At 38.2% G+C, this 11,647-nt stretch overlaps 1 protein-coding gene across 1 annotated transcript in view; it reads right to left on the bottom strand.

Moving 5' to 3' along the window:
- TRMT11 (tRNA methyltransferase 11 homolog) overlaps positions 1-11,445 on the bottom strand; it is a 60,097-nt gene extending 48,652 nt beyond the window's left edge. The window contains exons 1-7 of the mRNA XM_006778505.2: positions 11,434-11,445; positions 6,312-6,377; positions 5,214-5,287; positions 3,017-3,098; positions 2,837-2,929; positions 2,232-2,366; positions 1,309-1,465 (exon numbers count right to left, since the gene is read on the bottom strand). Of these exons, the coding sequence (XP_006778568.1) occupies positions 1,309-1,465; positions 2,232-2,366; positions 2,837-2,929; positions 3,017-3,098; positions 5,214-5,287; positions 6,312-6,377; positions 11,434-11,445 (619 nt within the window). The remainder of the gene's footprint in view (positions 1-1,308; positions 1,466-2,231; positions 2,367-2,836; positions 2,930-3,016; positions 3,099-5,213; positions 5,288-6,311; positions 6,378-11,433) is intronic.
- Positions 11,446-11,647: the final 202 nt, after the last annotated feature.

Raw genomic sequence — 11,647 nt, 5'->3', positions numbered from 1 at the left:
GGAAAAATTTTGCATGGCAAAAAGCTATTATATGCTAAATCAAAGGATAAATGGAAAACTAGGAAAAAATATTTTCTATACATGTATGGGGAAAGAGGAGGCTAAAATCCCTAACATGAACAGTACTTTTAAAACTGAGGAGACCAACAAGTCTACAGAAAAATGGGCAAAAGACATGAAAGATAATTCAAAAAAAGTTCTAAAAATGACCCGTAAAATATAACAACTTATTACACTTCACTCATAGTAAGAGAAATACAAATTAACACTACATTAAGATACATTTTCATCCAATGGAATGGCAAAATTTCAAAAGCTTCATAATACACTCTGCTGGTGAGGCTGTGGGGGAACAGGGACTCTCATATATTGCTGTCAAGAATGTAAAATGATGTAATTGAGAGGAATTTGGTAACGTTTAACAAAACTATATATGCATACGCTCTTCAACCCAGCAATCCAACTTCTAGGAATTTATACATTATGAAGATATAAGGGTACAAAATTATTCATTGCAAACCTTATTTGTAACTGCAAAATACTGGCAACTACCCATGCCCAAGTACAGGAAACAGTCTGACTAAATTACAATATATACATCCATGGGGTACAATTATAAGAAAGAATGAAAGATACAGAGAACAAACTGATGGTTGGAAAGGGGAGGGTGGGGGATGGGTAGGGGAAAAGAGAACGAAGAAAATCTCTATAAACAAATAGAAAGTGATTTCCAGGAAATACTGTTAAGTACTAAAAAAAAGAAAATTTAAAAACAACATATATAGTATGCTATCTCTTATGTTAGAAAGAAGTAGAAATAAAATGTACATATATCTGCTAATCACTACCAAAAATAAAAATAGAAAACAACAACACAGGAAGAATCAACTAGCAAACAAAAAAAGGTGGTTACTTACAAGGGATAGGAAAGTATATGGTTGTCAATTTTAAAAGATGAACACACTTTTTGTCACTTAAGGCTTTCTTCCCCCCAAGAATTTTCCCATTTAAATAAACTAGATAGCTTCATAACATTTCCACAATGTATGAGATTGCAATGTATGGTATGCTTCCCCCTAGTGGTTTACTTGGGAAAAAATACACAAATTCATCTTTGAAGTGTTAAATACGGGCTATTACACAAATATATGGTTATCTCTTAGGCGCTAACTAATAGTAATTAAAAGATTATTCTGTCCATTTAACCTTTTAGCAAAAATATTACTATGAAAAAATATATTACTATGACCCTGATTTATATAAACAAGCAATGTCTCTACACTAGCTTTAACAGTTAAATCAAAATACCTGTTCCAACAAATGGATCAAAGACAATATCATTTTTCTTTACTTTTCCATGGTTGGCCATGATGAATGATAAACCAGCATCCATGCTTGTATTTCCAATGTAGTGTCTCTTTTTGACACTGTATGACTCTATAAGCTCTCTCTGTCCATCTGCAATCTAGATCATAGATGTTTTTCAAGTTAGTATAAGTGTACAGAACAGATCTAAGCTAATCATTCACAATAAAACCACCATAGTATCTCGATGATGAAAACTTCTTTCCACTTACTACTGCTCTAAACTTGTTCCTTTAAAAAAAAATGTGGACAAATACCTTTAGTTCTTAGTGTGTTGTCACTTACTTTGACTTTTCAAACCAAATCTGAATTGAATTTGAATGCAATTATTGCAGGGGCTTGTGGTGAGTAAGCTTTATCCATCTTTTTTTTCTTCTAAATAATATTCTGTAACAAAAGCCACAGCTCTCACTCACCCACTTAGAGCCTCCAGGAAGTGGACATAACTACTCTCCAGTAATTTCATTTCTTTTCAGAATGGAAACCTAGACTGGAGAGCTCTGCAAATGAGGTCCCTCAGCTACCAGAGCACTCGGCCCTTGCTTGGCTTTACTGAAAAAGCAGTTCAGCCTGTCTGACAAGTCTTCTATTAATGTTTTCAGTTACACACCTCCTACCTAGGCCCTAAATCTCTAGAAAAACAAACAAACCAAGCACCCTCTCTGCTATTTCCTCACGGCATGGGAACGAACAACCAACCAACCAACCAACCAACCACATAACCACATATTTTTCACTGACTTGAATTCATACAGTTCTGGCTCTTCAGCTGCTATCAAGTTCTACATCTAGAGTTAAATGAAAAGGCCCAAAATTTAGCTTTGAAAGAAAATAAACTTAAATAGGTAAAAAGAACATTTCCTTACCCATCTACCAAAATAAATATTATGTGGATTCTCAGGAATGCAGTTGGGGTCCAAACCATAATCCTCCAAAACAGAGAATATATGTTGTGGCTTCTTTAAATTTACTTTTCCTTCAAATGGCAGAAACTCAAGAGCCTACAAAATAAAAGTAATTCCAATGTCCTACAAAAATTTAAAAGGAAAAATAGTGCTTATATAATAATACCTATCTCATAAGTTTTGTATTAGGATTTAATGAGACAAAACATGAAACATACTTAGCACACAATGTGCTACAAAATAAACACTTAACAAACACTGGAATTATTATATAACAGGGGTTAGATTATATATAGCTATATTTATATATTTTATTGATTTGTTACAGAGAGGAAGGGAGAGGGACAGAGTCAGAAACATCGATGAGAGAGAAACATCGATCAGCTGCCTCCTGCACACCCCCCACTGTGGATGTGCCCGCAACCACAGTACATGCCCTTGACCAGAATTGAACCTGAGAGCCCTCAGTCCGCAGGCCGATGCTCTATCCACGGAGCCAAACCGATTAGGGCGGGGTTAGACTATATTAATTTCACAAGTTTTTTGGTTTTGCTAAATTCACTTACATCTATTCGTTTGACTTTTTCTTCTTGTGTCAATGTTTTATTGAATGTGTGAATCTTTATTTTATATGTAGAATCTGAATGTAGAAATGGAACCTGAAATAAAAGCAGATAAGTTCTTCAGGCTTAGGAATTCTAAAGTATCTGAGGACAGACTACATGACACCACACTTCACTACGCACCATCTTCTCCACAGGGTAGTTTCTGAGAGAACTATACAGCTCTTCTGGAGATTTCCCATGACCCCACAGCTCAAATATGGACCTAGGAAATAAATGATCAGTACTAACCTCAGTTAAGAGATCAGTTCACACAGTAATGTGTCACAATGATTTCACTAATTCTTTATGCTCATTCCACTAAAACAAGTACTGCCTATGTTTCCTAAGCTATAAATGAGAATATGTATCCGGAAACAAACAAAGCTTATGTCCAAATCACACATAGGAATTTACACATAAGGAGATGAATTTATCATAAATCACAAATAATGCAGTAAAATCACTTAAGTTATTTTAGTAAATGGGTGAAAAGCTGCAGGACATCCAATTTTTCCCAGTGTCTTCTCCATAAAACAAAAAAGAAAAATGACCAGATAAAAATGTTACTATTAATATTTAGCTATTACTTAGTAACATTTAGTAACTAACAATTACTTTTATAACTATTACAGAAATTCTTAATTAAAAAATATTCTTAAGCTTCCATATATTTCTAAGAACATTGAAACAATTACAAGCAAGATTTCATTGCAACCAGTGAAATAGTTCTTAGAATTAGTTGAAAGAGAACTCAATCTACATATTAGCACAGTTATGTGCATCTAAATTTAAACTACTTTATAATTGTAATTAACAATGCCATTAGAACTAAGATTATCTTTTGAAAATGAATTCCTCCTTTCCTTTGTATTGAATTTATAGAAAGAGGGCCTCTACAGTAATTCTACACTTACACAGCTATCACTTAAGGAGTGACCTCAGCTATACAAAACATACAGAAAATAAAAAACAGCCACGGAAATTATTATGTACTATTATATAATCATTTACAGAATTGTTAATTGTACCATTTGTGAAATATATGCATCAGAAGATATGAGCTTTGAAGGAAGTGTACAGGTTCTGGGTCCTCAAGCAGCTACTTTAAACCTAATGAACCACATCTTTGGAAATCAAACACCTTTGAGAGCCATAGCTTTTAATATGCTAATTTAAAGAAGTACCTAATTAAGGATGGGTTTCTTAGTTATGCTTCCATTGTCTAGTCATTTTTATTAAATACATTAGGCCCATTAACAAGCTTTATAGTTTAAGAGATTAGAGGTAGTACTGTGATGAATTTAACTAAATATTGGTTTATAGTCTACTCAATATTACCAACCATGTTAATAAAACTAGGTATACATAAATTCATATTTGCACTGCATTATTAAATGTCATTTTTAAGGAAAGAAGGCATTCAGTAATCTGCCAAAATGTTCAGAAAACAGAGCAACTCAAACATAAGTTGGTCCAATTTTTATTTTTATATATTTTTTTAAATATATTTTATTGATTTTTCACAGAGAGGAAGGGAGAGAGACAGAGAGCTAGAAACATCGATGAGAGAGAAACATCGACCAGCTGCCTCCTGCACATCTCCCGCTGGGGATGTAACCGCAACCCAGGCACATGCCCTCGACCGGAATCGAACCTGGGACCCCTCAGTCCGCAGGCCGACGCTCTATCCACTGAGCCAAACCGGTTTCGGCAGGTCCAATTTTTAGATGAATGTTGAAAATACAGTTTAACTTTCAAACCCCAAAATAGGAAATTTTCCAATAAAAAAGAAACAAAAGGAAAAAACAGAAAATGCCAATGATAAATTCTAGAAAACACTCAAGTAGGATAAACAGTGTAATTTATACCAAATTACAATAATCAGAATTCTTCTAAAAACTAAAACAGAAAAACTTATTTCATGGCGGTCCTCACTTTTTGTCATCTTACATTCACCAATCTGCTCATCCAACTAAAAACCATCTACAAGAAAAACAGTTTAGATTTTTGGTTATAATTAACTATGGCATTTATCCTATGTAATAGCATAGCATTTACATCTTATACCATACTTCTGCTTAATACAGAAGTTTTAAAAAATTATTCTGAACTAAGTGTTTCTGCATTTCAGGCTGAGATTCTTTCACTGTTTTAGCAGGTAACTCTCCTCTGTGCCCCCAGCCCCATCCAGTGGAAAATGCAGGTAACTGCAGGCTAAATTGACCTCCCCAACAACCAACCACTTCTACTTTCTGCCAATATAGCAAAAAGTAGGGCAGAGTATTTATGAGAAGTGTTGTATACACTGATGCAGAAGAACATTGTAAGTTTTCCTTACTTGGCACACACTGTCCGTTTCATTAAGTTTCTGGCAATATCTTCAGAGGGAATAGTAAGTATCCAAAAAGGAGACTGAAAGAAAAAAACAACATACAACTTACTTCAAATAGGCTTTATGGCCTCATATGCTTTTACTCAAGTCAATAAGGAGATATTCCTCTTTGCTACTTTTAAACAATATGTGATCTGACTCTAACCAAAATTAACACTGTTCTAATAGTAAAAAAAGTAAATAGGCAAGTCATTGGGCAGCTCTGCCAGGAAGCTGCAGTTTAACATTCCTCAGGGAGCCACCAGTCCACTCCCCACAGATTGCTGGGGAAGGAACTGGACAGGTGGGAGAACAGGTGCCTGGGGTGGCATTAGGAAGGTACTTGCCTGTCAGTCAAACCTGGGACTGGTCAGTGGCCAGAGTAGGCGTGGCCACTGTAAACTCAGGAAGATTTTTGAGCTATTTAATCCCCTAAACAAAGGAGTTTGCTCTCTTGGTTTTTTCCTGGTTTCTCTTGGTTGACTCCTGGCTCGAATCCTGCTTCTTGTATTTGCGCACATGGCCCCCATGTGGACCCCACACACAATGGACTAATGGACTGCAACCAGCCTGATGCTAAACTGGACCCGACTGCAATATGGAACAGAAACTCTAGACATTGAATTGCTTTAGCTCTACTGAATCCCCAGATACACTAAGGGAAATGGGACTTAGGAAACACAGAGATGTAATTCCACACAAGTAACATTCATTCATCCTCTTGTGCAAGTCTCAGAAAATTCCTTTTCCCGAGATAGCATAAGGATCCACCACCAGCACTCAGTGGAGAAAGGGATATCCTACCGCCACCAGTAACAAGAACATTTTTATAAGTGACTCTATAAACGACAATACTAGCAAATTTAAGGTTATTTAAACTTCAGATTAATTTTGTACTTGCTCTCTTATGTAGTTTGACCAAAATAATTAATGCATATAAAATCCCAAAGTATAATCTTGAATTTTTTTTAATTTTATAACTTTAAGATTTGCAGTTCTTCTCTTTAAATCCAAGGTTCTATTTATATTATGTATGATTTACTGAAAAATATAAATTCAACTTACCTTTCCATAAGTTTCCTGATTATTAGTGAACTGACCTCCAAAAAGTGAAAGCAAAGACTTTATTTCCTATATTGAAAACATTATAGAGAGAACACATTTTAATACAGAGAATGCAAAGTGTATTAAAAGACATAAGTACAATACAATTAAAAATGAAAAGAGTGGGCCCCGGCTGGTTTGGCTCAGTGGTTAGTATCGGCCCTCAAATGGAAGGATCACGAGTTTGATTCCCAGGCAAGGGTAGGTATCTCAGTTGCAGGTTCCCCAGCCCCCAGAGTGGTGAATGTGGGAGGCAACCAATCAACGTGTCTCTCTCATGTGGATGTTTCTCTCTCTCTCCCCCTTCCCCCCTCCCTCCCTTCCACTCTCTCTAGAAATTAATGGAAAAAATAATCTCAGGTGAGGATTTAAAAAAATAAAAGAGTGGATTGAAGACCTACCTAAAGCTTTTAAAATTCAATACCTCACAAATTACATCTCCAGGTTCTAAAAAAAAAATTTAGAGTCACAAATAGTAAGTCATTTCTGAGAAATTTTATACAATAAAATTGCTAAAAGATTTGTTCAGAAATTGTCCTAATTTTGAAAAGAAAAAAAAGCACAGATTACAAGAACTACAGATTAGTAAAACTGATACTAGAGCAATAAAAATAAATTACAGATGATTTGAGAATGTTCAGAAAAGAAATAACATGTTTGCAAACGTGTTTAAGATTCTCTTTTCTTCCTTTGAATTGTAATAGCATAAAGATTTTCCTCCTTGGCATCAGTACTGCAAACTTTTCAATAGGAAACAATATACTTTAGGCTGAATATTTAGGTGGTTTTCAATTCTATCAGTTTAAAATAAGGCTAACATATACATTTTATGAATATATGGCTTTTTCCATATTTTGAGTTTCTTTATGAGTCACAATAAGTAGGGTTACTATATCCAGAGAGATGACATTTTTATGGCTTCTTACAGTTTATATGCCAAAATACTTTCTTAAAGGGTTGTCCTAAATTATAAGGTAAGAGTATTGATTTCGCTTCACTACTTCTCAACTGGCTGTTGTACCATCATTGTGTCAACTGATTAAAAAAAGGTACTTTTAATGTATTTTAATTTTTTTATTACTAGCATAGTATTGTTAATATATTTGTTTACAAGCCATACTTGGAACCATTCTTTCTCTAGAAACTAAAATAACTAGTGATGTATTAATTTGTGATTAAAAGACCAACAATTTTACCAAATAACAGGCAAAAGTGACAAGAGTCCCATTGCAAATTAACTTTGCTGTCCTGATCAGTTAATTAGATGACTATATCTACGTTGAATTAAGAAAAAGAAATAAATGATTAACGAGGGAGCATCACTGTGAATTTATTAAGGACAAATTATGGTAAGTTAATATTTAACCTAGTAACTGAAATGTGAGGTGTAAACATTGAGTGTTCTTAAAGAAGCAAAGCAAAATATATATATAAGTTATATTAGAGGACAAGGGAGGAAAAGACTACTTCAGTTTTAGAAGAAAAGTTTCAATGGTGGCTGACTTCCAGTGATGGAAAACCGGGTAATTCAGATTAAGCTTCTGCTGAGAACCAAAAAAACCTGGCGTCTGCTAGAGGCATGGAGAGATTACAAGAACCGTCAAACCAAGATCTGGGAGAGGACGACCGCCCAAATCTCCAGGCTCCCCCCGGAGATTTATCGACCTTCACATCAGCTGTGAAGGCAGGTAGCCCTTTGGACAGCTTAATGAATACAGAGGGACAAAAAGAGAACAGGGCCATCCAATGGGAGGAAAGGAGGCTGAGAAACCGCCCAGTTTAAATTGGAATCCCCAAAACCTACAAACCCCAGGAGTATCTGTGAATCAGAACAGAAACAAAACTTAACGCCTGAAAAGAAGCTCAAGTGAACCTAGATTGTTATGACCCTGTGTGCTATCTTCTTCTTCAAGGCTTACATCATATTAGGCCTCATATTTTATTTCTTCAAATAAATTTACAGATACAACATTTGGCACATATTTAAAAAATAACCCAGTACGCATATGAAAAAGAACCCGGGGGGAAAAGCCATACATAATAGAAACAGACCTAGAGGTCCCTTTTAGAAGTCACATACTTTAACAGAATTGTACTTTCTATGTTGAAGGGAATAAAAGACAAAATCAAGAATTTTGGCAGAGGATCAAAACTATTAAAAAAGGAAACTGACAATAAACAAGTAAGTTAAATGAATATTGGCTATATGAAATAAATAGATTGAAGATTGAAAAAGGAAAGATCCAAATTAGATAAAAATGGATTACAGGCCAAAGCAGGAAAAGAGAAGGCATCATTCAGGGAATGATGGGAATCAGATTTGGCTGCATTGTGTGTGTGGGGGGGGGAGGGGGGGCGGCAGCGCACATTGGGGTGCCATGAGTCCCAGACTAAGGGGTGTCAGCCTTAGGACAATCTATAATAATAAAAGCGTAATATGCTAATTAGACTGGATGTCCTTCCTTCCATGAAAGCCGCAGTGGGTGGGGGCCACAGCAGAGGCCCCCGGCCATGGTGGTGGCAGGTGGGGGCCAGGACCAAGGCCCTTGCACGAATTTCGTGCACCAGGCCTCTAGTGAGATTATAAACCTTGCGAGATTAAACTAAGAAGAATTAAAGTAGGAAGAAACAGGTAAAATCACCAAGTACCAGAAATGCGATATATATTGATTGATTGATTTTAGAGAGAGAGGAAAGGAGAGGGAGAAAGAGAAACATCAATGAGAGAAACATCCAACGGCTGCCTCTTGCTCACCACATACTGGAGATTGAACCAACAACCCGGGCATTTGCCCTGTCCTGGAATCAAACCAGTGACCTCTCAGTGCATGGGACTAGGCTCAACCAACTGAGCCACACTGGCCAGGGCAGGGACGCTATTTTCTAAGGCTGCAGCCTAACCACACCCTTCTCAAAGCATTGCCTGACCACAGGCACTCACCCTGCCGCCTCAGTCTAGTTCCACTCCAGTATTCCTCTAAGTGGTATCCCTTCTTTGGTACTCCAGAATTACCTTTTTATTACACAAGTGATTACTAGTCACTTCCTGGCTTAAAAAGAAAAAAACACTTTGTCACTTAATGACTTAAAAAGGAAAAAAGAGTCAGCGGCTCCCATTGAACTTAAAATTAAATCCAATGGTTACAAAACACTCCAAAATCCGGTTCCTACCCTCATCTCTATCCTCACTGCCTACTGCTTCATCCTCCCTCCCCTCCCGTGCCAGGTCACCATAATCAACAATACTGCGTCCGCATACTTGCTATCGTTTCTCACTCAAGTGGGCTTTCCAGCTCTCTTCGCCCACAGAACATTTCCTTTATCAATTAAGATCTAATTAAAGTACTACTCGATCAATGAAACTCTATGCCCTTGCACCCGTCTCGCCCATACACCCTCCCGGCAGAACATTAATTCTGAATGACACAATCTGTCTTTGTAAGTCCTGAGGCCAGTAAGTTGAGCACAACCGAAGAAAATCACAGAATCTGGCAAAATTACAAATACAGGCTCTTCGCCCTGGCCGAGTGGTCAGCATTGCTGACACCTGTATTCTCTACTCAACTGTTTAACTTGTCAGCTCCCTGTTTTGCTCTTAAAGGTTATTCCAAAGTTTACTATTTCCCTCAATTTCTCCATAAAACTGCTGTGTTCCCCATCTCTCAAGTAAATAACCTTGACTCACCCATTACCTGGAAAGCAGGCCTTGGGGCAGCTACCCCGCACCCATCCCTTGCCCACTCTTCATTTTTACTGAAAGACCAACACCTCCTCCACCTGTGACTTTATATCCATTTCCCGTCTCTTCAGCCTATTAACTAGCCCATCTCTGCGGGAAGGGGTCCTCCCTTGACCCTAGGTCCCTCAAACTATTAACCAATCTTACGTTCCCTTCTTATGCTCTATCAAGCTCTAGTTAAGAGCACTATTCTATCTTCCCTTCCTCATCTTTCATGACCATTAAGCCAAGCAATCTAGCCGCACCCCCACCCCCCCAAAAAAACCCTACACAACAGCTAGAGCAAAATTCCTAAAACTTCACCTTCCAATTTTCTGTGGCCTCACACCCTTCCTGTTATGACACTTGCCTGTCTTCATGGCCTTCTCTTCTCACTTCTCCTTAATATGTCCAAGCACCTGTATTTGGCTCACCGTTCTTCTGACACTACGCTTTCTCTGAAAAATTTCATTTTCTCTCCTAGTATTCCTATGTAGAAATCCCCAAATATTTACTACCGGTCCAGACCATCCTATCATGCCCTATGCATACTCATGTATGTATTCACTGCCTTCTGGCCATCTCCACTTGATGTGTTACGTTATACAAGCACATTAAATTCAGTGCAGCCAAAACTTAAAGCTTGCATCTGGCTATGCTCTCTATGTTAATAAAGACACCCTTATGTCCACCCCAAGACTCATCCTTGATTTATCCTTCCTTCCCCCGATCCCCCCCCATTCAATTGACTATCAAGCCCTGATCATTTCATCACCTATGTTGCCTGTCTAGTCCATCCTCTTACCCCTCGCCCTAGTTCAGACCTTCTAACTCCATTAACAAGGCTATCCCAGCAGACTCCTAACTGTCTGATTCTAGACTTACTCCCCTCAGATCTATCCTCTGCGCTGCTGCCAAAGTGCCTTTAATAAAGGGAAAGTCTGACTCTGATCCCCTCGCTTCCTGACTTAACGTTCTTCAATCAATTCCCCTTCCAAGCTCCCCAATACTAAAGGCTTTGGGTCTCTAGTCCCTTTCCACCTCTCCTGTCCTCTTATCATCTCTCGGCTGCGTATTCTGTAATCCGGTAATAAGAATAGCTTGTCATTCTAATTTACTTATTTCTCTTATTGGCCTGGTTAACTGCGACTCATCCCTCAGTTGCTATTCATGGAAACCATCTCAAAGGCCACCCCCCGCCATCCCCCCACCCCACGCTCAGGTGGATTAGATTCCCTTTCTGTATGTTCTCCTATTTCCCTGCGCATCTCTCTAGCACTGCACTTACTTTACTTCAAAACACTGTGTTTATGCACCTGCTCAGCCCTTGACCTAAGCGGCAAGCTGCTTGCAGATGGACACTACCTTTGTCACCATCGCGCCCCCAGCGTCCTGCATATTCAATCGCGGGCACTCTGAGCGTGTCTCGTGAATGAATGAATAAATAACACGCTTCCCCGACTTCTCCATCAACTAAGTGTGCCCGGCCCGTCTGAGACGGAACGCCGCACCGACCCTGCTGTCCGCCGGCTACCCCGCCCAGGGGAGCTCCCGGTTAGAGGACCGTCCCGTTCGCCCG

The sequence above is a fragment of the Myotis davidii genome, unplaced genomic scaffold, assembly GCF_000327345.1.
Source record: "Myotis davidii unplaced genomic scaffold, ASM32734v1 scaffold147, whole genome shotgun sequence".
NCBI lineage: Eukaryota > Metazoa > Chordata > Mammalia > Chiroptera > Vespertilionidae > Myotis > Myotis davidii.
This window is presented reverse-complemented; position numbering and strand designations above follow the sequence as displayed.